This window comes from Lepus europaeus, chromosome 1 (genome assembly GCF_033115175.1).
Source record: "Lepus europaeus isolate LE1 chromosome 1, mLepTim1.pri, whole genome shotgun sequence".
NCBI classification, from domain to species: Eukaryota; Metazoa; Chordata; class Mammalia; order Lagomorpha; family Leporidae; genus Lepus; species Lepus europaeus.
In genome coordinates this window covers 160,677,253-160,700,414 of record NC_084827.1, presented here as the reverse complement: position 1 = coordinate 160,700,414, position 23,162 = coordinate 160,677,253, and the positions used below count along the sequence as shown (strand labels likewise).

The following is a 23,162-nucleotide window of genomic DNA, read 5'->3' as shown; positions in this document are numbered from 1 at the left end:
AAGATTTCTGGAAAGAAAGGGTAGAGAACAGTGTATGAGTAGGAATGTATGGGTGAGAAAATTCTCATGCCCCAGGCAGATACCACTGGTGTGTCTCAAACATTATGGGAGCAAAGCACAGGAAGCCCAGCACAGCAAAGCTCCAGAAGAGTCAGTGATAGGACTGGGGTCCTTGGTGTCATCACAGCAGGAATCAAATCACAGAACAGCAGCCTTCTGGGTCTCTGTGGGGTGTTTTTTTAACCAGCCAATTTACATTTTAATCAAAGGGAGAAGAAAATGGCCCATTTCCTTCCCACAACACCACCAGGTAATCAAGAGCCTGCACAGACACTGTTATACAGAGAACAGCCTCATGACTGCAGGGAGACTTCAGCAAGGTGTCACGGCAGAAATGACTACAGCCTTTTATTGAACTGTTCAGAAATAGGATCCAGAGGTAGATAGGCAGATGAGGAGAGCAGAGGGAAGTGGATTTTTAGGGCCGGTCTACCTGTGTAGAAGGCATGGCAGACTAAAGGGAACTGTAAACATCTCTGCACAGGACAATCTATCCAGTGCACATTTTTTCCTTTTCTCAATTTGAACAAAGCTTAGGATATTAACCTCTGAAAAGCCACAGAAAATGCAAAGCTCTCCATTCAACTTGAACAACAATTCACTATAAGCCGACAATTTATAGAAATCAGTAAAGGAAATCAGTCAATACTCCTCCCCTGGGGTATCTGTAAATAATATTTATTTTGTCAATAAAAATACAACTATGGGGAGAAAATCAAAGAAAAAAAAATCTTGGTCTAAAGCCAGATCTCAAAATGTAGCTTAAAAGGGTGGGGGGGGGGGGTGTCATTCTAATTTGAGAACAGTCATCAATTACCAACTGATCTAAACTTGGTAAAATCAATCTTACATACCCAAGTGATTAACCAAGAACAGTTTCTTCTGGTTTATTTTGGTTTTGTTTGGAATGGAAATTCATGAAGATTCTGAACAGAATCCAATGAGGGAAGACACTTTACAGTAACCTGCTAGCTTGATTTAAGAATCCTATGAAAATCATCGTGCAATCCTTAAACTATAAACACCTGCCTAATGCCATAACTAAGCACACTACTAAGATACAAACAGCGCTGTAGAAGAGTAGGCTGTATATATTTTTATTCTAGGCTCTTGTCATACACAAAGAGAGGAATTCTTAGTGTTGACACAAAGCAAGTTTTATTGAGGTGAAAAAGTGAACACACTCACACATACACATGTGAGCACAGGCTGCCCCATAAAGAGAAATACCTGTCATGAATAGGCAGTGGGCCAGATGAAAAAGGGGTGGAGGAAGGGAGACAGAGAGAAGAGCACCCCATCACTTTTTCTAGTGTGGCCTCAGTTGGAAGAGAGAGCTCCCCCTAGTTGTTGGCTCCTTTTTTGAGTATGGAGGGGATCGGTGCCTCTACAGGCATAAAGCCTCCTGGGAGTTTTATGATACCTCCAAGCAATTCCACGTGCAGCTCAATATCATGGCATCTTCCCCACCTCAGGTCCAAGATGAAACAGAGGCATCCTGGGAAAGGGGGTCTGATTGACAAGCAGAACAGAATTACAAAATGGAGCAGAGCCTTGAGAGGCTTGCAGGTACCTCCAGCTCTGCAGATCTATGTTGCTGCCTGCCTAGCCCACAAGGGAGGGTTAGATTTCTCACTCTCCTTGCTACTTTTCTTCTAAAAATCTCTTCCCCACCAAAAACAACAAAAAATAAAACAAAAAATAAAACAAAAAGCCAACTACCATGCCCTTTAGCCCTCTCCTCTAATTCCTAGCACCTTAGTTTAAAAATAAAATTTAGCCTTACATGTCCAAAAACTTTGCTTGACCTTTCTAAATATAATTCCCCAAGATTTTCATATTGGTCAAAAAGTAAATGATTGAGAAAGTAGTTCTAAATTCCAGGTGAACAGCAAGGAGAAAATGTATAATGGACAGATGTCAGAAATCAGTATTTCAATGCAAAGGTCAAATATCAAATGGCTTATTCCTCCTGCTTTTCTAATTCCACAGACCCCCAGGCAAGAGCCCCTCAAAGATTACCACAAAGATAACGTAATGCAATGCTAAATGCAACTACCCGAAGCACTTACTTGTCTTTGAAAATGTCCTGAGCAGTGACTTGATCTTTTCTCTTGATGGCTTCAGTCAGAGGAAAAAGGGACTTTATTTTAGAGAGAGGAGTCTGAGATTTTGCTGTCACCTCAGCAGGAGGATCCAGCATATTCAAAATATGCTGCTGAATTGGGGGCAGAGGCTCCTGGGGATGTAAGGCTCTGTGCAGCAGACACTGTTGGAAAAGGTGGGAGGATTTAAAACAAAAACGAAGATATTAATATAAGGCTCCTTTGCATGTTCTGACCCAGGATCCTCAATCTTTAGTTTGGAAGGTCTATTTGATTCAAGCACTTGTAACACACAATAAAAAGGGTTGGCCCACAACCACCTTTGTAAATAGAACACTGGTGATGTCTATAACCAACTGTAAAAGCAGACCCAAGCTTGGAAGCAATATCTTCTGCAGACCTTCTGGAAAGAAGCCTCATCTTATAAACAGAAGCTGCTGCTTTAATTTTGAGGGGAGTACACACGGCTCTCTAAAACACACAATTCTAAGAGCTTCCAATAATCCGAGATTACAAGTTTTTCACTGGAATCTTTTTAGCTCCCTTAGTCACACAGTGCCTCCTCCTTCACGTTCATCTTAGAAGATGAAACGTGATGAATGAAAGAGGTGGCTCAAGGGAAGCTGCCTGTGCTTAGGGAGTCCCAGGAGGAAGAAGTCTGTGACAGGGATGAGAACATCAAGGTGTCCCAAGTCTCCCAAGTGTGGAGTGTGAACATTTCTCAAGTCTGTCCATTTTGTTCCTGCTGCTACCACTCTTGCCCAGGCAACACCACCTCCACCCTGACTTCTCCCTATCCCTCCTGCTCAGGTCCTGCCAATCACCTTCTATTAGTTTAATTGTGGCTGGAGTCATCTGAAAACTTCCTTATCATATCCTAGGAAGCTCTACATGACACAGCCCCTGCTTGTCTGTCTGATTACATCACCCACTCCTCTCTTCCTCATTCACAGCTCTGTGAGGCTTGGTTCTTCCAGTTCCACTCTTACTCCAAGTTCATTCCTGCCTTTGGGGCCTGGGCTTAATGCTCCCTGTCTTTTCTGCCTTCTCCTGGCTCAGGTCCTCGAGAGTTGGCTCTTTTTTATCATTCTGGTTCTGCTCAAATACTGTCTCCTGAGAGAGGCTTCCCCTGATACAAAGAATATATGTATATGAAGTAGCCCCTCCACCCTCCTCTAAACACTCAATCATTTTCTATCATTTCCTTCATTTTATATTTTGCAGCATTTATTATTATCTAAAACTATTACATTATCAAAATTTTAGTTTACGTGCTTATTTCCCAGTTCTCCTCCATGAAAGTAGAAGTCTTATCTTGTTTACTTTTGAGTTTCAAGCTCCAAAAATACATTTTGGCTTGTAACAAGCGTGTAGCAGATTCTGGATGAAGGAATAGCATGCTCGCTTCCAGGGTTCAAGCTGTTGTCACAGGCATCAGCAAGAAGCAACAAGAGTGGGGCCGGGATCCAGGCTACAGCAGGTCCTTGGCTGCTCCATCAGTAGAACCAAACAAGCTGAGTATGCCCAGTCAATCACTTGTACTTGCCTCCAGTCTACTAGGAAGCATAGCATCTGCCCAGAAAAATAAATACTCTAAAAGGAGTGGGCACTGTGGTGCAGCAGATTAAGCTGCTCCTTGGAACACCTGCATCCCATATCAAAATGCCTGGCTTGAGGTACAGCTACTCTGTGCTTTTCACCCAGCTTCCTGCTAATGAGCTTGGCAAAGTGGTAGACGGTCCAAGCATTTGGGTCCCTGCCAACCATGTGGGAGACCTGTATAGAGTTGTTGGCTCCTGGCTTTGGCCTGGCTCAGGCCCAGGCCCAGGTCCGATTGTTGTGGACATTTGGGGAGTGAACCACCAGATGAAAGATCTGTCTCTCCCTTTCTGTCACTCAGCCTTTCAAGTAAATAAATAAATATTTTATGGGGACAGTACAGTAGTGTAGCAGGTTAAGCCACCACCTGCAGTGCCAGCATCCTATATGGGTGCCGGTTTGAGTCTTAGGTGTTCCACTTCTGATCCAGCTCACTGTTAATGGCCTAGGAAAGCAGCAGAAGATGGCCCAAGTGCTTGGGCCTCTGCACTCACGTGGGAGACCTAAAAGAAATTCCTTGCTCCTGGCTTTGGAATGGCCCAGCCCTAGCTGTTGAGGCCATTTGGGAAGTGAACCAGCGGATGGAAGACCTCTTTCTGTGTCTCTCCTATCTTTCTCTGTAACTTTTTTAAATAAATACATAAATCTTTTATAAAAGTATAAAAAATAAGTAAATATTTTAAAAAGATTAATTTACTTACAAAATAAATAAAATGAATAAGTACTAGGATGAGATGCCATTAAGGAAAAAGAAAATAAATTGTCAGTTCACTGATGATCTCTATCCCTTGATAGAGATTAATTCCAAAATCAGGTTGGAGAATAAGGTTCCAATTATTCCCATTTTCAAACAACTTACACATTAGTACTCATGAAGAAAAAAAAAACTGGAAGTAAAATAGATTTACAGTGTTAAATACTGACTCATATCACAAAGTAGATGCTTTATATTATTCCATATATTATGTTCCTATACCAAGAAAAATTAGTTTCCATTCTAAAAAATAAAGGATACTTAGGCTTAATAGCGAATTTCATTCAACAGTCAATATCTTACAAATTCAGAAAACTCTGAAGTAGGAATTAAGTACTAGTTTCCTCTAGAAATTCCATGTGCTACCCCTGCACCACCCTGTTTCATCACACTAACCCAATCATTCTTTTTCCATTGTATGCTCACTCCTTTCAGACCATAACTTCTGTTTCCTCTTTCCTAACTACTTGTCCTTCCCTTGAGCATCAACATCAACCCTGCTTAACATAAAACAAACTGGGAAACAAAAATGAACCCTGCCCTATGAATCCATCCCCAATATTCCTGTACATACCCCTTAATTCACAAAGCTCTGTTTCAGTCATTAAAAATATCTCAATAGCTTAAAAAGTTGAGACGAAAGCTGTAATCAAATATCCAACAATGCAGATTATCTCTCACATACTCTTGTATCTGTGACATCCAACTGATATTTTTAGGAAACAACAAGGACAATCAAGAGATAAATATCCTACCCAGTCTTCCTACTGAAAAACCTGTCAGCTTTTCAGTACAAACTCCAGGCAATCCTTTTAGTTTCATCATCTGTAAATCAATAAATATCTACCTCTCATATTTTCTCAAAAGTCACATTTTAGATAAAAAAAAAAGCTAAATGATATTACTTATAAAATTCATTGAAGCAGAAAGCCTCAACTCATTTTTAAAAATGAGGTTATGAGAAAATGACATTTTTTCGTACCTGGAAACCTGAAATCAAAATTCTTGATCTATTTACCTTTCTTTTAAGCAACTGTTATTTTTTTTTCTAAGATTTATTTATTTTATTTGAAAGGTAGAGTTACAGAGAGGCAGAGAGAGAGAGAGAGAGAGAGAGAGAGAGAGAGGTTTTCCATCTGCTGGTTCACTCCCCAGATGGTTGAAATGGCCAGAACTGCGCCTATCCGATGCCAGGAGCCAGCAGCTTCCTTTGGATCTCCCACATGGGTGCAGGGGTCCAAGAATTGGGCCATCTTCCACTGCTTTCCCAGGCCATGGCAGAGAGCTGGATCAGAAGTAGAGCAGCTGGGACTCAAACCAGCACCCATATGGGATGCCGGCACTGCAGGAGGCGGCTTTACCCACTAATCCATAGCGCCAGCCCCAACAGTTACTCTTGATATGATTTTTACAATTTGAAAAAGATTAGAGGGAAAAATAGAAGGCTACATGGCCAGCTCAGAAGTAACTAATATAGGTTTTAGCAGCTGGCGCTACCATAGCTCAATAGGCTAATCCTCTGCCTTGCGGCGCTGGCACACCGGGTTCTAGTCCCGGTCGGGGCACCGGATTCTGTCCTGGTTGCCCCTCTTCCAGGCCAGCTGTCTGCTGTGGCCCAGGAAGGCAGTGGAGGATGGCCCAAGTGCTTGGACCCTGCACCCGCATGGGAGACCAGGAGAAACACCTGGCTCCTGGCTTCAGATCAGTGCGGTGCGCCGGCCACAGCGGCCATTGGAGGGTGAACCAACGGCAAAAGGAAGACCTTTCTCTCTGTCTCTCTCTCTCACTGTCCACTCTGCCTGTCAAAAAACAAAAAAACAAAAAAAACCACCAAAAAAAAAACTAATATAGATTTTAGCATCATTATATCAATTATTCAACAGCCAGCTTATTATATACTTGACAAAAGATACATATTTCAGCATTTCTCTAAAATTAGAATCAACTTCTTGCCAACATAGTGATTATTATCTCCCCATTTTTCCCAGCTCATTCACCCTCAACTACAGGTGTTAAGAAAAAAGAAGTCTTCCTTAGACATGGTGCTCCCACCATGACGTGATGCAGCTTGGGGAAGTGGTAGGGAAGGGGCTTGCCAAAGCCTGTATCATGCTGTTTGGACCTTGCACCTCCAGAATCATGAGCCAAAATAAATCTCTTTTCTTTAAAAGTAGTCTGCCTTTGGCCTTTCATTAGATAACAAAAAGATGATGAATACTGGGGTTCAATAAAATTCCTCAGTTACAACCTGAGAATCAGACCTTGCTTACCCCCTTGCAATGAGATTTACCCACAAACCTGACTGAATTTCTCCCATACAGCCTAGCAAAGCTGCTCCTGGGGTGAGCAATGGAGCTTTTTGTTTCTCACATTCTCTTCCTTGATTCCTACTGCTGTCAGTAGCAGCTTTTCACTGCATGCTCCTTCAGCCCTCCTGGATGATCTGCATTGATCCCACTCTCCATTTACTTCCTTGGGTAGGGTGCCTCACTTTAGCCTTCACTGTTTAGGGCTAGAGGAGTACAAGAACTATGGGAAAAGGAAAATAGCTCACTAGTTTCTTTTTTTTTTTTTTTAAGATTTTATTTATTTATTTGAGAGGCAGAGTTACAGACAGTGAGAGGGAGAGACAGAGAGAAAGGTCTTCCTTCTGTTGGTTCACTCCCCAAATGGCTGCAATGTCTGGAGCTGTGCCAATCCAAAGCCAGGAGCCAGGAGCCAGGAGCCAGGTGCTTCTTCCCGGTCTCCTATGTGGGTGCAGGGGCCCAAGGCCTTTGGCCATCTTCTACTGCTTTCCTAGGCCACAGCAGAGAGCTGGATTGGAAGAGGAACAGCCGGGACTAGAACCGGCGCCCATATGGAATGCCGACGCCACAGGCAGAGGATTAACCTACTGTGCCATGGCACCAGCCCCTCACTTGTTTCTTTCTAATTGTTATTCTAGAACACATGCAGTACATGTCTGCATGCAGACACACACAGACAAGCTATTCCAAGACCCCTGCCCATAGCAGGCAAACACCATAGATGCCCTTAGGCTGAACTGAGGGCTGTTCAGAGAGCACCTGTCTAATTTCTCAGCATTATCCAAGGAGATCCTCCTTCCTGGATCCTTCCTATGGATGCTCAAGAATATCTAACTATCTTTCAAAGGCCTTGGGAGTGAGCCAAAGAGGAGGGAGCCATACCTCTATTCAGATCTCTCAAAATAAAAACTGGAGACTCCAGCCCTCATCAGGTGGACTTCTGCTTGAACTACCTCCAGTACCTGGAAGGCTCTCAGACGTGTTCGCTGGGCTCTGAACACTTTCTCACCTGCTCCAGCACTTCTCAAATATACCTGCAATTCAGTCCTTCCCAAACTAACTCATCCTCTTCCCCAAAACAGCCTGCTCCTCTTTCCAGCAATTCCATGTCCATTGGTTTTTCAGTCAACCAAAATGTTTCTAATCCTTCCCTCTACCACTGCACTGCGTCAGGTGCTGATCTGCTCCTTCTAGCCTGATTCTCCTCTTTCTACTTGTCTCTCTCACCACTCAAAAAGAGTCTTCCAGGGTACCCCATCTTCCTGTACTTTACTGTAGCATCTTTCTTTCCCTACATTGAGGATGGCTTTCTCCTTCATTATCTAGCTAACACTGGACCCCCAAAGTCACCAAAGACTTCACCTCCCAAAAGCTCTCTGCCATTGTTCTTCGCTCATCACCGTGCAACATCTGACTTGGAGATCTTTCCTTCTTAACAGCCTTCTTTTCCCTGCCTTCCAAGGAACAAGTTTCTCCTAGCTCTTTCTACTTCTTTATCCTTTGCTGGGGATGGATGTAGGAGCGTTTGTTTTCTAACAGCTCTTCTTTTTATGAGTATCCCTATCTATTTACTCACACGTGGGGGCTCAGTGCTTTGTTCCCTTTCCTTCTCACTCAATGTATTCTCTCAGATTTACCCTTGTGAAAATAAATGTATTACCCTTCCCAACTACTCACTCTATATTCCTTACCACAATGAATGTGACATCTTCCTTTCACTCAAGCTAGGATCCTGTTCAAATCCTCTTTTATCTTTTATCAACCACTCTCTGTCACTGCTTTAACTGAAGTCCCTGGGTAGTCCACTCCTGTGTCCCAGCTGGTCCCTAGCCCATCTCCGATGCTACCACCAGAGCTATTTTTAAAATTCTATGTCATCCATCTGCTGGTAAAACTCTTTAATGATCACTCATTGCTATAAGATCCACAGAGTGTGGCATACAAAGTGCACCTTTGCTATCACTCTTGCATAGAAAGCCTCTTCTCCAGCCAAATGGAACTACTTGTGGATCCCTAAATATATTATACACCATGATTTTGCATGGCACGTTCTCTTCACATCACACATTCCATCTCCTTTGAGAATTTTGTCCAAATGTTTATTCCTCCATGAAGCCATCCTTAAGTCACCTGTTTGTAAGAGTCTTTTTTCTGTTTATCCCCATGGCGGTTTTTTCTTTGCTGCTGTCACAATTGGTTTTATATCTCTCAACTCCTCTCACTCTCTAGAGGATCCTGGAAAGTGGGGAGTGTATGTACTTTACAGTATTCATTGTTAGAACTCAAGAAATATTTGTCTATAAAAGGGAGAGTTCAATGTGCATGTGTCCTGGTGAAGATACATGTCTATGGTCTTTATAATGTCTATATTCTTTATACAGATAAGCCACATTTAAAACTCCCCACCACATACACACGTTATTTTGTACAAATCAAAGGTGCAGCTTGGAAAGTTAAAAATGACCCCATTTATGTCTTGTATATGTTCATTTTTCCAACAGGCACTTACTGAAGATAAATAGAACCCACTCGAGATGAATCAGCCAAGCAGTAGAAGTTTCCCTTGTTTTGGCAAGCTCTCCACCTGCTCTGCCCTCCCTTCCTACTAACAGAACTGGTCTTCACTTCTTCAAACTCACTTGTCAAAAACATCAAAAGATTTGTGATCAGTAATTTATACTTGATTACATTTAGAATTCTGAAGTATTCCCTGAAGATGGCCTTTGCATGCTAACCTTCATATTTCTAATTTTAGAACGAGAGACTTTTTTTTTTTCACTAAAAGGAACTGTAAGCATTGAGAACAGGCAATTTCCTTGGAGTAGGGATTCCTTGAATCACAACTGGCTCCAAGAAATGGTTGTGATAGTTAAAGAGGTTTGGTGGGGGCCAGCACTGTGGCATAGCTTAAGCCACCAGAAAGAAGCTCCGGGCTCCTCGCTTTGGCCCGGCACAGCCCAGGCCATTGAGGCCATTCAAGGTCATTTGGGGAGTGAACAGCGGATGGACGATCTCTCTATCTCTCTCACCTCCTCTCTCTGTAACTCTACCTTTCAAATAAGTAAATATTTTAAAAAATAATAATAAATAAATAAAGAGGTTTGGTGAAATGAGTCAAAGTGCACAACCCACAGTTTCTCCATCACAAGCCCTTGTGCTCCCAGGCCACCCAGGAGTGGGGTTCCTCTGAGGGGAAGAGTTAACCTGAAAAAGCTGCTGCTGATTTTTTCAATTTTGTGGAGGTTGAACAGGCTATGTGTGCTGTCATCAACTTAATCCAGGACTAGAATATTCCAACCCTTCTTCTTTTGTCCATTCCTCCCTATCCTTGGCATAAACCAGCTTTCCACTCTCTTGTTAACTTCCTCAATTTACCTTAATCCACTCTCAAGTCCTTTGGCCTACTAAGATTCAGCAAAACATGTTTTATATTTTTCCATATTTTGCTTATTATTTAATAACTTTATAGCATAATCTCTTTAAGTGACCTCTGTGCTACCTTTAATTATGACAATTTTGACAAATATGCCACTGGAACACTTCTTCCTAATAGTGGTGATATCAATATATAGTTCATATAAGCTTTCATACTATTTTGATATAAAAAACAAAGAAAAGGGACTGGCATTGTGGTGTAGAGTGTTAAGCCACAGCCTGCAAAGCCAATATCCCATATGCACACCAGTTTGAGTCTTGAGTTTCAATTGCTCCCCTTCTGATCCAACTGCCTGCTAATGTGCCTGGGAAAGCAGCAGATGATGGTCCAAGTATTTGGGCCTCTGCCATCCACATGGAAGACCCAGATAGAGTTCTAGGCTCTTGGCTTTAGTTTAGCCCAGCCCTGGCCATTGCAGCCATTTGGGGAGTGAACCAGCAGACAAATCTCTCTCTCACTCTCTCTATCTCTGTCTCAATCTCAAAATAAATAAATAAATAAATAAATAAATCTTTAAAAAGAAAAGAAAAATCTCATTCACATAAATTGTAAGTGAAAAGTCCAAAATTGTATAGAAGACCTGTTTTCTATTAAATCTTTCTATAGTTTTTCTAATTAACCTTCTTCCAGAAAAAAAAAAAAAAGAAAGCATCTTTTCTTTCTAAAAGCTGAGAATATTTTTATCTTTTGAAGTAAGAAGAGGGAAAAGTTATTCTTCCATTAAATAAATAGAACTAATGAGGGTCTCAGGAAATAAAGATGTTTCTTTGGGATTGGCAGTTACTATTACTTCTCACTTAGTTCTCTTTCTTTTAAAAAGAAATGTGATTAATTCATCTTTCCTCTCTTACCTGAAATAATCTCTGAAATTCAGGATTTGGGATTTTGGTGGTCTGAAACAAGTCTTCAATGGTACCTTCCTCTTCATCTTTCTTTACTAAGCTCATGGAGTCAATCAAAGCATCAACGGCATTCAACTGTGCCTCTTAAAGATAAACAGAGAAGCAGAAAGAAAAAAATATTGTCTCCATTATTCTCCACTAAAACAAATGCTTTCCACTTACAGATACTGACAGCAATATTGGCAGGTTTTGTAGCCTTAGCTCTGCCAAAAAATTTCTCTAGTTATAAAATACTTAACTATTTAGTGTAATTGATGTCTTAGGTCCTTTCCAGCTCTACAATTTGGTGATTCTTTGATGTTAGAGTATCATCTCAAAAAAAATGGTTTATTCCAAAATAATGCAATACAGTCATACAAAACTCAACTTTTCTACAGAGATTCAGACAAAATATTTAGTATTCAATGAGTTAATATTAAAAGTTTTGTTGTTGTTATTGCTAAGTGAAATGGACACTATGAGAGACAATGACAGGATCAGCCCTTGTCTAGACTGTTGAGGAACAACTCACTATTTTATTCCTTTTAGTATTTTTGCTGTTGTGGTTGTTGTTGTTGTTGCTCTGTTTGTTCTACATAAGACCACTGGTTGAACTCTGTAATCAATGCACAATCATTCTTAGGCATTTAAAATTAACAGAAAAGTGATCTATGTTAAACATAGGAGTGGGAATAAGAGAGGGAGGAGATATATAGGTTGGCACATGCTCACTCGGACTTACCTCCAATGGTGGAACTAGAAATGTGCCAGGGGATTTCAAATCAATCTTACCAAGGAGGCAGGTACCAATGCCAGCACACTTGGTAAAGTGATAAGTATAAATACACAGCTGATCAAAAAGATAGGGTATGTGTCAAAGAGATTTCACAAATAAGACCAGTGTAAGCAAATAATGAAGGATAGAATTAAAAGGGAGAGAATGATCCTGCGGGGGAAGCAGGACACACAGCAGACGCATAGAATGGCAAATGACCAAAACAGCACTCCGGCCTCAGAATCAACCCTTGGGACATTTGGATATGGCTAAAAGGTCCATGAGAGTCTCACAGGCATGGAAAGCCATGACACGGTGGCAAAAAACAATCTAAATGAAAGACCCTGGTGAACAAGACCCCAGCAGAAGGAACAGGCCATCAAGGAGAGAGGTATCTTTCTCTGAAGGGAGGAAGGAACCTCTACTGTGACACGGCCTTGACTAAGCAAGTTCAGAGTCGGTGAACTCAAGGGACTTCCATAGCCTAGACAGCTCATAGCAAGAGTCTCGGGTGATTGCTGACGTCATAAATAAGAGTGCCAATTGTTAAATCAACAACGGGAGTCACTGGGTACATGCTCTCCACGTAGGATCTCTGTCCTTAATATGTTTTACTATGAAACTTAAAAACACTACTAGTCGAACAATACCCTATACCTTTTGCGGTTGTGTGAATGCAGCCTGTTGAAATCCTTGCTTAGTATATACTAAGTTGATCTTCAGTATATGAAGGTAATTAAAAATGAAACTCGATAAAGGGCGGGATGGGAGAGGGAGAGGGGAAGGCCATGGGAGGGAAGGAGGTTGGGGGGGGGGGGGGAGCCACAACAATACAAAAGTTGCACTTTGTAAATTCACATTTATGAAATAAAAAAAAAAAGAGAAACATAAAAAAAGTATTACTAATTATAATTACTAAAAGAGAAAACCATTAAAAAGAAAAAGAAAGTCCCTCAAGCAAGAAAGCATAAGCTTTCTAAGGATTTAACATAGCTTTTAACAGAATGTAGCAGCACTTGACAGGGAGATACCATGGGACCAGGGTGAGCTGGTTCCTTCACAATCTTGCTAGTCAGAATCAGCTATTTCCTCTCACAAAGTCCAGTGACACTAATCACAGTGCACACACAAACACACACCTACATACATGTCCTACCCTACTCCTCCAAACTTAGGAGCAGAAACACATCATTCTTTTGCTTATGCCTCTCCTAATATCTAAGAGAAAAGTGTTCCTCAATAAAAATATATCAAGTCAACAAAAATGACACAGTTCAAAGCAATGTGGTAGTGCTTATCCATGTGGGTGTTCAGAGACTTCCAATGTGGCACTGCCTACCCCTACATAAACGTCTACTTGGGAAATATACCAAACATCCTTAAGGATCCAGTTTTTTCCAATGAAGAAAACATATATAGAAATATAAATATGCACAATAACTCACAGAAAATGTTGACAGATCAAAAAGTATTTGTTTTAGGTCCCAAGTGATTTGTATCTGTAAGATAATTTCCCAATAAAGTTTTCTTTTTCAAACATTCTATATACTCAAAGAATGATCAAGATGTAGGGACAGAATACTGTCATTCAGTGGCACCTTCCATATGTTCCATTCAAGGCTGGCTCCACCAAGATACAGAGGGACTCATCTCCAACGGAAGGCAAGGACACCGACCCTCAGGACTCATTTGATTCTTGAGCCATTTGATAGCCTACTTCTCCTCTCGAGGGACTAATCAAAATAACACATGGGAGAATGCAGTTCACGGACTCACCTCACAGCTTCCTAATCCTACACTGACACAGATAATATATTTAAATGTGTAAACTAAAATATTTACTCATTATTCATCATTTTTTGGTATGTTCTCTACATTCTGCTCCCTATTATATTTTCTTACAACAGTCTTAAATGATGAGCACTCTGGAAGGTAGGACCTGTGGCTGTGAGATTATTAAAGGCCTTTCTCATCATGCTTGAAGTAACTCCTAAAAGCCAGAAATCAGTGACAAAAAAGTAGGCTCTGTTACTGTTAGAAAACACAAAGAAAGAGAAAAGTTAATCCCCAGCATTGTCATTCTAGTTCAAAGTTACATCAAGTTTCATGCTGGACATGACACTAAAGTCACAGGTTTGACACTGCAAATCTTATTTCATTTCAGCAGGGGCAAATCTCCTTCTCCTAAGTAGAGAATGGACATACATTACCAAAAAACTGCTCCAAGATACATGCTCAAAGTCAGAAGGAGGAACTAAACAGCACTTGGAGTTTTGCACAAACCTACCCCCACTACTGGAAAGCAATTGATGAACCACGTTCATCATTATATCATATATAACTCTGGAATTCAACTAATTTTAACCTGTGAAACCCTGGCTCCAACCATAACTGCATATAGGTGATCTCCCAAGAACAGTTTGTATGTAGAGTCAATTGGAGAGCTCAGTGGAAATAAACTTACCTGTGGGAGTGAACTTCTTATTATTTTTCAAAGATGAAAACATATATTGCCGCAAATCTTCCATGAAAGGCAGCTGCACATACACTAAACACTAATGACAAAGATAGTGGGTAAAAGCAGAAACAACCAAATCAATGGAAAAATACAAAATTGGTAGCAAGTGCTGTGAAAGCAGACCAACACAAATATTTCAAAAATCAGGTAGCTTAAATTTAGTACAAGGAAAGTTAAGTATTTTGGCTTCTTCTTTTAACTGTTCAACAAATACAGATAGCATAAAAATATTTAAAATGAAAGAAATGCTTAAAAGAAAGACCATCAAAAGATAACTGTAAAATGCATGACCAATGCAGCATGAGAAGAGTAAATGGCTGGAAGGAAGGCTAACCTGGAAGTCAAGATATTTGCCTTCTCTTCTGAATTTTGCCACAGTTAAGTTCTCTGAGATTTGGAAACAGTGAGGAATTTAGACCTATATTTTAAATAGGAGAGCCCTAAGTAAACTAAATTACACAAAGACCACAACAAAATCACAGCCTCAATCTTTATTCACAGTCATCATTTATAAAAGTAGAGGGAATTTCTCTCCCCAGTTGGCTCACAGTAGTCAAGAAGGATGAGACCTGAGAGATGGTCAAGGTTAACCTTTACACATTTAAGAAAAAGCTTCTTATGTATTTTATAATTTATGTCCTTTTGTCACAACTGAAAGGATGGTTCACAGATCAACAGGATTGACATTACTCTGGAATTTGCAATAACTGCGGAATCTGAGTCCTACCCCAGACCTAATGAATTGGAATCTGCATTTTGTAAAGATCTCCAAATAATTCCACTCCCCACAGAAACAGTTGAGAAGCAATGCTTAGCATCAAGGAACTGAAGGGAAAAAGAGACACAGATAAAAAAGACCTGTGGGTTTTACCTCATAGGCATCCTTGATATAAGGGAAAGCCACGCCAACCTGAGGATTAGATCTTCTGTCATAAGCATATCGAACAATGGCCACCATGTCCAATTCATCCAGAGCATGAACCAGGGATGAGAGTGCAACTGCTGCCGCCTATTTAAAAAGGCGTACGCTATTAACACGTATCCATTATCTGAGAATATTCCTAATAGCACTTACTTACAAGAGTATCATCTACTTTCTGTTTCAGATTTTTAAAGATTTATTTCTTTGAAAGGCAGAGTTACAGAGATAGAGAAGGAGAGACAGAGAGGGATCTTCCATCCTCTGGCTTACTCCCCAGATGGCCACAACAGCAAGGGCTGGAGCAGGTGGAAGCCAGAAGTCTGGAACTCCAACTGGGTGTCCCATGTAGGTGGCTGGGGCCCAAATACTTGAATCATTTTCTGCTGCTTTCCCAGGCACATTAGCAGGAAGGTATATTGGAAATGGAGCATCTAGGACTTCAACTAGCATCCATATGGGATTCCAGTGTTTCAGATCATTACGTAACCTACTGTGCCACAACGTTGGGCCCCTATTTTAGATTTTTAAAAAGTGCTCCTTTGAGGCCGGCGCCATGGCTTAACATGCTAATCCTCCGCCTTGCAGCGCCGGCACACCGGGTTCTAGTCCCGGTCGGGGCACCGGATTCTATCCCGGTTGCCCCTCTTCCAGGCCAGCTCTCTGCTATGGCCCGGGAAGGCAGTGGAGGATGGCCCAGGTTCTTGGGCCCTGCACCCGCATGGGAGACCAGAATAAGCACCTGGCTCCTGGCTTCGGATCAGCGAGATGCGCCGGCCGCAGCGGCCATTGGAGGGTGAACCAACGGCAAAAAGGAAGACCTTTCTCACTGTCTCTCTCTCTCATTATCCACTCTGCCTGTCAAAAAGAAAATAAATAAATAAAAAAATAAAAAAAGTCATGCTTTATTAAAAAAAAAAAAAGTGCTCCTTTACCCATTTCAAGGCTAAACTGCACACATTTGCTTTTGGTTACATTTACTATACTTCTTTGGGGCTTTATTTCATTAACTAAATCCTCAGTCTTTCACTTCAACCTTCATCTTTCCTTCTCTGAATTTACATCCTCACCGCATAAATAAACTCATTTCTCAGGTCTCCTAAACAAAATGTATCTCTGTTCCTTTCTCTTAGCAAATTTCTGTGCATATATTTCTTTCCCTGAGCTCCATATGTCATGAAATAATAGTTGGGTGTTTCCACTGCTTAGAATACAAATATTCTTCAATTTAGTCCAACTATTGTCTTTGCTTCCCTACTGATATTATCCTCTAAAGTCACCCATGACCTCCTAATTGTCAAATCCTTGGTTGTTTTTAGGCTGTTTGACCTTGCAGTAGCATCTGACTGTTCCCCTTTCTCTACACTGGCTACTTCTTTGCCTTCACAAATAAGTTCTGAAAAATAGAAAATATTTACAGAGATGGTAGGTGTGAATGTAGGATGCAATAGTCATGAGTTGTTAGTCAGGCAAAAATAAGCCTGAAAACATGCATATCCTAGGGAGAAGGGAAAAGAGTACAAAGAGAGAAGGGGAGAAAGACAAATTTCTTCAGTGATGGAAGTAGTCGGGTGAGCCACAAAATGAATCTGCGGGATGTTTACACCACAAATAATCAAGGTTTATGAAAAATCAAAATGCTAGTATGACCCCCAACCCTCCTTAACAATTGATCATGAAATTCCCATGCCTAAATGCAGTTGTTTTTGTTTTTGATGTTACCTGGTTGGTCTCCAGGTGCAGGACTACGTCTTCAGGTCTCGTGCTCATGCTAAGACAAATTCATTTACCCTTTCTCCGTTTTCAGAGTTAGAGGTCAATAAATTTTCCCACTGCTGTTGCAAGAATTCATGTCATTTTAAACAATAAAAACCTGCAAAGGACTCACTTTCATAAGATGACAATTCAATTCTGTAGCACTACCCCTAGGAGCCACTGCCAACTAACCTCATCATCTTTTGCTGCAAAGACCTTTAGAACTTGGTATCCCATGAAGAATTTTCTCTGCACCTACAAGAATAACAGAGGAAAAGAACTGGTTTTGATCCAAAATAAAAAACATACATAAAGAGAATGTCACACATCCCTAAAACATTCGATTCAAAATGTTCTTCACTGAAAAACTTTCACAGGCACTAGAAACAACTTATTACTTGAGGTTCAACTTAATTCAACACAACAAATATCTGAGTACCCAGTATGTGTACAAAATTGTTCTGGGTACTATAAACACAAGAGTGAACAGGATGTAATCTTGTCCTTGAGGGACTTAGACAGATAAACATGAAATCACCTGCAGTGCAGTATTAAATTCCAGGATTACACAGTGCTACAAGAGTACATGAGGGCACCAAGCCCAGTCATGGGGGATTAGGGAAGGTTTTTGCCAACAGGGACACCTAAGTCAAGGCTTAATGGATGAGCAAGAGCTAACCAACAGAGGAGACTGGGCACAAGGTCTCAGACAGAGAGCATAATGCACAAAGAGTCCAGCATGACATAAAAGCATAGTATATCCGGGGAACTGCTTTTGGAATAGTCTCAATATCATAGCATGAGAGGAAAGGTGAAAAATTAGACTGGAGATGAACAAAGATCAGGTTATGAAGTCTTTTAGGAACCAAGTTAAATGGTTTAGATCTTATCCTAAGAGCAGTGAGGAGGCAGTGATGAAGTACAAAGAGAAGAAAGTAAAAAACTAATGAAAGAAGGACAGGATTGCAGGAAGGGAATCTAGTTAAACAAAAAATAAGCACTGCATGCCTTTCTCTCCCTCCTTAAGTTCTACTAATTTAGGTAGCAGAAGATCAGAAAGGCCAAAGCAGCGCTACTAAAAACTGATTAAAAAATGAACATTGAAGTGTTCCTAAAATCATAACCATCCACATCTATCTGCCAAGACCAAATTCTCTCTAATCTATGTAAGTTGGTGCCTGGAGATTATTTATAAGAACATGCCATGTGTTGTATTAGGTAGTATTTCTCATACATTCTCTTCGCCCTCTTACCAATAAAGCAAAGAAATTCCAGGCACTTTTCATGGTAACAGCAGCTCAAGAGGATTCAATCTCAAAGGTGTGGGGGTAAGGACTATAAAATTCAAATATCCCTCATCTCCACTTTCATTCTCCATTTGAAAGCCATTACTTGGGTACAGTGTTGTAGTGCAGTCAGTTAAGCCACCCCACATGGCCACTGGTTCACATCTTAGATGCTCCACTTCCCATTAAGCTTCCTTCTAATGTGCCTGGGAAAGCAGCAGAAGATGACCCATATGGGAGACCCAGATAGGGTTCTTGGCTCCTGGCTTTAGCCTGGCCCAGTCCTAGCTATTGCAGCCATTTAGGGATTAAATCAGCATATGGAAGATCTCTTTTTCTCACTGGCTCTCCTTTCCTCTGTATAACTGCCACTGAAATAAATCTTAAAAAAAAACAAAAAAAAAACTATTCAACTATTCTAATATTCTAAGAAATGTGAGAATAATCCCATATTTTGAATTTTTTGCTACATAAGAAGCTGTAATTATTACTTATTAGTTAAAGAAGAGTTAATGATATATTTTCCCAAGGCACCTAAATGACCTTTCAAAGAATAGTCAGATGTTTGGGGATGTTATGGCTAAATTCTCTTTCATCTTATAATCAGATACCAGACAATGAAATACTTGGCAACTTCAAGAAAGATAAACTGACAGACCTCAAGAAATTTTAAGAATAACTCACAATTTAACAACAACAACAACAACAAAAAAAGCCCCAAACAAAACACATAAAGCTAAAAATCAAGTCAAACTAGAAACACTAGCTTGTTAATATTCCAGGTTAAGGGAATTTGGAATGACAAACACCAGTTTGTTAATATTCCAGGTTACGAGAACTTGGAACAACACTCACGTGTGATAACATAAATTTGAAGATAATCATTAGTCTATTCAAGATACATTTATACTTACTTTTCTAGTCACTGTGGACAACACCTCGCTCTTAACATTTTGTGTGCTTTTGTTAAGACCATTTTTTTGTTTTTTCATGTAAATAGACCCTCACTCCCACTCTAGCACAAGTGATTTCAAGTTTCTGAATACTGAACTGTACTTGAAGTCGTTTTAGAAAGATCTTCTCTGTATATTTGTAATCAGGCAGACCCATTTCTCAAGAGGCTACTTTCTACAAACTGGTTGGAATGAGATTTCAGTTTCACTGAAAAGACTCATAAACACAGCCATTAATAATCATCAGTTTTAAATATATACATATATATATATATATATGTATATATATATACACCTCCCTAAGTGAATGATGTCACTCTTAAGAAAAGTTAATTTAGTGTTTATTTGTTTGAAAATTGTTAGGTACTCTCAGCTTCCCAAAAGTATTTATTTTCACCATTAAAATTTTATATTTTTAAGTAAACACTCCCAGCTTTGAGCTTATGAGTGTTGAAAATGTAGAACAGTTTGAGTATATCATAAAAAAATTCTCCCCAATCTCATTGAACAACTAAGACACTGACATAGACAGGGACGACGTGCTAGAGAAACAAGAAGTCCAAATCCAGGTGCTGGGTAACATCTATTCATCTTAATTCTCACTTGAGTTCTTCTAGAATCATTAATCTCCTATTCTTCCCTTTAGAGTTTGGGTAAAATGTACATCAAAAGATACACTTTACACTTATGATTTATCTCTCTAGCCATCTACCTCAAGAACATTTAAGATTCTGGGGATCTTTTAATAGCCCTTTTGAGGAAAGTATATAGTATTCCACAGTAAATTATCACATTTCCATTGTGTCTATTTTAGATACAACTTATAGACAAGTTTCACACCCTAGAACTGCACATTTTACAGGGAGGAGAAGTTGACCAGCATAAATCAATGATGTTATAAGAGTTAAGGATCACTCAAAACAGCCAGACTTTCAATCTTGTAAAACACTCCATTATACATAACAGTTCAGAGACTGCAATACAACAGCAAAGAACTGGATACTGAATCCTTAGAGCTATTATGAGTTATGATGGCCAAAAAAACTAATGACTTTATTGAATATATTCTTCAGTTTCATGCCAAGTCGTCTCTACATTTTGGTTTTTCTCTTCAAGAATTAAAAATGGCATAATAAACCCCCAGATCATATTTCAGAAAAAAAAAACTGAAATATATTATAATTAAAATGACCAATCAAACCAGATCATCTCAAGTAATAGGCAAGAAAAAGCTTATTTATTTGGTTCACAGTTGTAGAATAACTGCCATACCTGAGAAGATCTACAAAATCCCAGAACAGAGAAGCACTTCCCCTCCGATTTATATTTCATTTGTTCCTCATCCACTTTAGAGAAAGGAACTATATCACTTCCATAGCGGAACCCTAGAGAACAAAAGAAGAGCATCTGTTAAGCATATGGGGCCTCATTCTCCAGGAACAGAAATGAGCTCTATGTGGACATTAACAATACATGCACACTCTGGAGCAAGCCTCCATCTTCTATTCCCTGGAATCAAATTACTGCCCCTTGTGATCAGTGAGGGAAGAGAAGCAGCAGACACACAAGCCATGTGTACAATACAGAGATGATTAAAATCTAATTACATTTTTTAAGTAGCAGCTTCTACAATCTTGTTACCTTAATGATTATTCAGCCTAGAAGAAAGAATATATCAAATGCAATGTTCCAGTGATCCTCTGAAGATAAACCATGGTTGACTAAAGTACAAGCATGATTTGTAAATATAACACATTTATTCAGAAGCTTGAAATCCTCAGAGAAAAACACTGGTAGGAAATTTTCAGGACAAAATGTTCTCAAAAACACATGCTAGAGATGTATCAATGCCTACCAGAAAAAACCAAAATTTTTGTTCAGAAAACATTCAACTGATAAGCTGCATATTTTTCTACATTTAAATTTACTTGACTTCTGGCATCTGATTGTGTGTATATTTTTTTAATTACTGGGGATATTTGTATACATAAAGGCTCTTGGCTACTGAGGAAAAGAAGGTTTAACCCAGTTTCATGGCTTCTGCACTGTGGAAGAACATGCCCTGTCAAAGCACTGTATCTTTTATTTGCTGGGAGAAGCAGCAACCAAATCCAAGCATTCAGGCCTTGGGCAAATGCAGTGGAAAAGCACATGCATCTTTATTCCAAAACAAACAAACAAAAAAACCTGTGTGACTGGGAACAGAGCCTGTGAGCCAGTGTTTGTTTGCTCCTGTTGGCTTGCTGATGCTGTGCACTTGTATTTAATTCAAAAGAGACACATTTCTATTTTCATTTATGTCTTTTTAAAGAGCTGGCAATGAAAACAAAATTTTCAATAAAAAACTGATATGGAAACATATGACACATGGTAAAGAATGGGTATCTAAACCAGATGTTTTTTCTAACTTTTCTCTGTCATCAGTCATCTTCTTACTTATCATACAGTAATGAAAATTCTAATTAAAACTGTGTTGTATTTTCTGATTTATCTATGTAAACGGAAAATAACTCTAACTTTTGCACATGACAAAAAGTAAAAACAGACTATAACATATAACCATATTCTGTTGCCCTTATATGGATACTAAGAATTCTACAAACTAGGGAGTGGAGAGCAAAGTGCAGGCAAAGGAAAGATAAGGTATGGGATTAAGATCATACTATGAATCCAAATACTTTTAGGTCTTCCCTCTTCATTGCCCGTTAATAAATTTCCTTTTCGACTAAGATTACTTGAGCTACTTTCTTTACTAATGACCAGAAGAATTAGCCCCTCATGCTAGTCCCTTCTCCTTCTAATCCAACCTACTTCAGCTGTCATAAAAACTTCCTAAAACACAGCCCAAATGATGCAACTCGGAACTATGAATGGTTCCATGTTTAATAAACTCTTAGCCCATTATTTAAAACCCTTCATTAGTCAGTTAGTCCTAATTCAGAACAGTATGTAGGAATACAGACTGTGAAGTAGCACAATCCTAGATTCAAATTCTGTTAATTGTTAGTGACATGACTTCAATGTATTTTAGTCTCAGTTCTCTTACCTTTACCATCAAAATAACCAGACTGCTTCATTCAGTGTTGCTTCATTCAGTGTTGACAATTAAGAGAGAAAATGTAGGCTTCCTATTAAATACTACCCTTGAGTACTAAACTGTATATCCCCAGTACATCAATCCAATTGGGCTACTTAATATTTCTGAGAAGGCCCTCCACTTTCCTGGCCTTTCATAGTTTTAATTATGTTACTCTTCTTACTACTATACCAGGAACAAATGACTAGCTGATGATGGACTCATGACTCTAACTCAGGTCTGACTTCAAAATTCATGTTCCATGTGACTGAACTGAATTAAACAATTACTCGAGTGTGCAGGGTATTAATCACATTTGACACAAAATCCATCAGGAGAAAGAAAGGAATAACAACTATTACTACCTCCAAACTGCCCTCCCCCACAATACACCAAATAATGTGCCTTATCCCTTAATTCAACTTAGGGGAGCATATCTGATAGGACATAAAACCTGACACTGACACTTAGAAGAATAACATGAAAGTCAAAAGTGAAATAAAAAATACTGCTTCAGTCACATTTACGTAAGTATTCTCCTAGCCAGTGAGCTCCAAACTTTAAAATAAAGCTAAACACTGAGTCCTGTCACTGAAGACATATAAAATTCAGAGGTGGAACACCCAAGTGTACTCCTGGGAACCATTCTGCCTAGGGACCAACAGGTGAGTTAAAGAACCAAAGTCTTATTATCTCCCCAAACACTTACACATTCTTAACTCAGAGAACTACCTCAACA

The 23,162-nt window shown here is 39.7% G+C and overlaps 1 protein-coding gene across 1 annotated transcript in view; it reads right to left on the bottom strand.

Moving 5' to 3' along the window:
• XRCC5 (X-ray repair cross complementing 5) overlaps nucleotides 1–23,162 on the bottom strand; it is a 101,093-nt gene that overhangs the window by 56,810 nt on the left and 21,121 nt on the right. The window contains exons 9-14 of the mRNA XM_062191376.1: nucleotides 20,620–20,732; nucleotides 17,301–17,363; nucleotides 15,306–15,443; nucleotides 14,381–14,471; nucleotides 11,112–11,245; nucleotides 2,133–2,329 (exon numbers count right to left, since the gene is read on the bottom strand). Coding sequence (XP_062047360.1) covers nucleotides 2,133–2,329; nucleotides 11,112–11,245; nucleotides 14,381–14,471; nucleotides 15,306–15,443; nucleotides 17,301–17,363; nucleotides 20,620–20,732 — 736 coding nt within the window. The remainder of the gene's footprint in view (nucleotides 1–2,132; nucleotides 2,330–11,111; nucleotides 11,246–14,380; nucleotides 14,472–15,305; nucleotides 15,444–17,300; nucleotides 17,364–20,619; nucleotides 20,733–23,162) is intronic.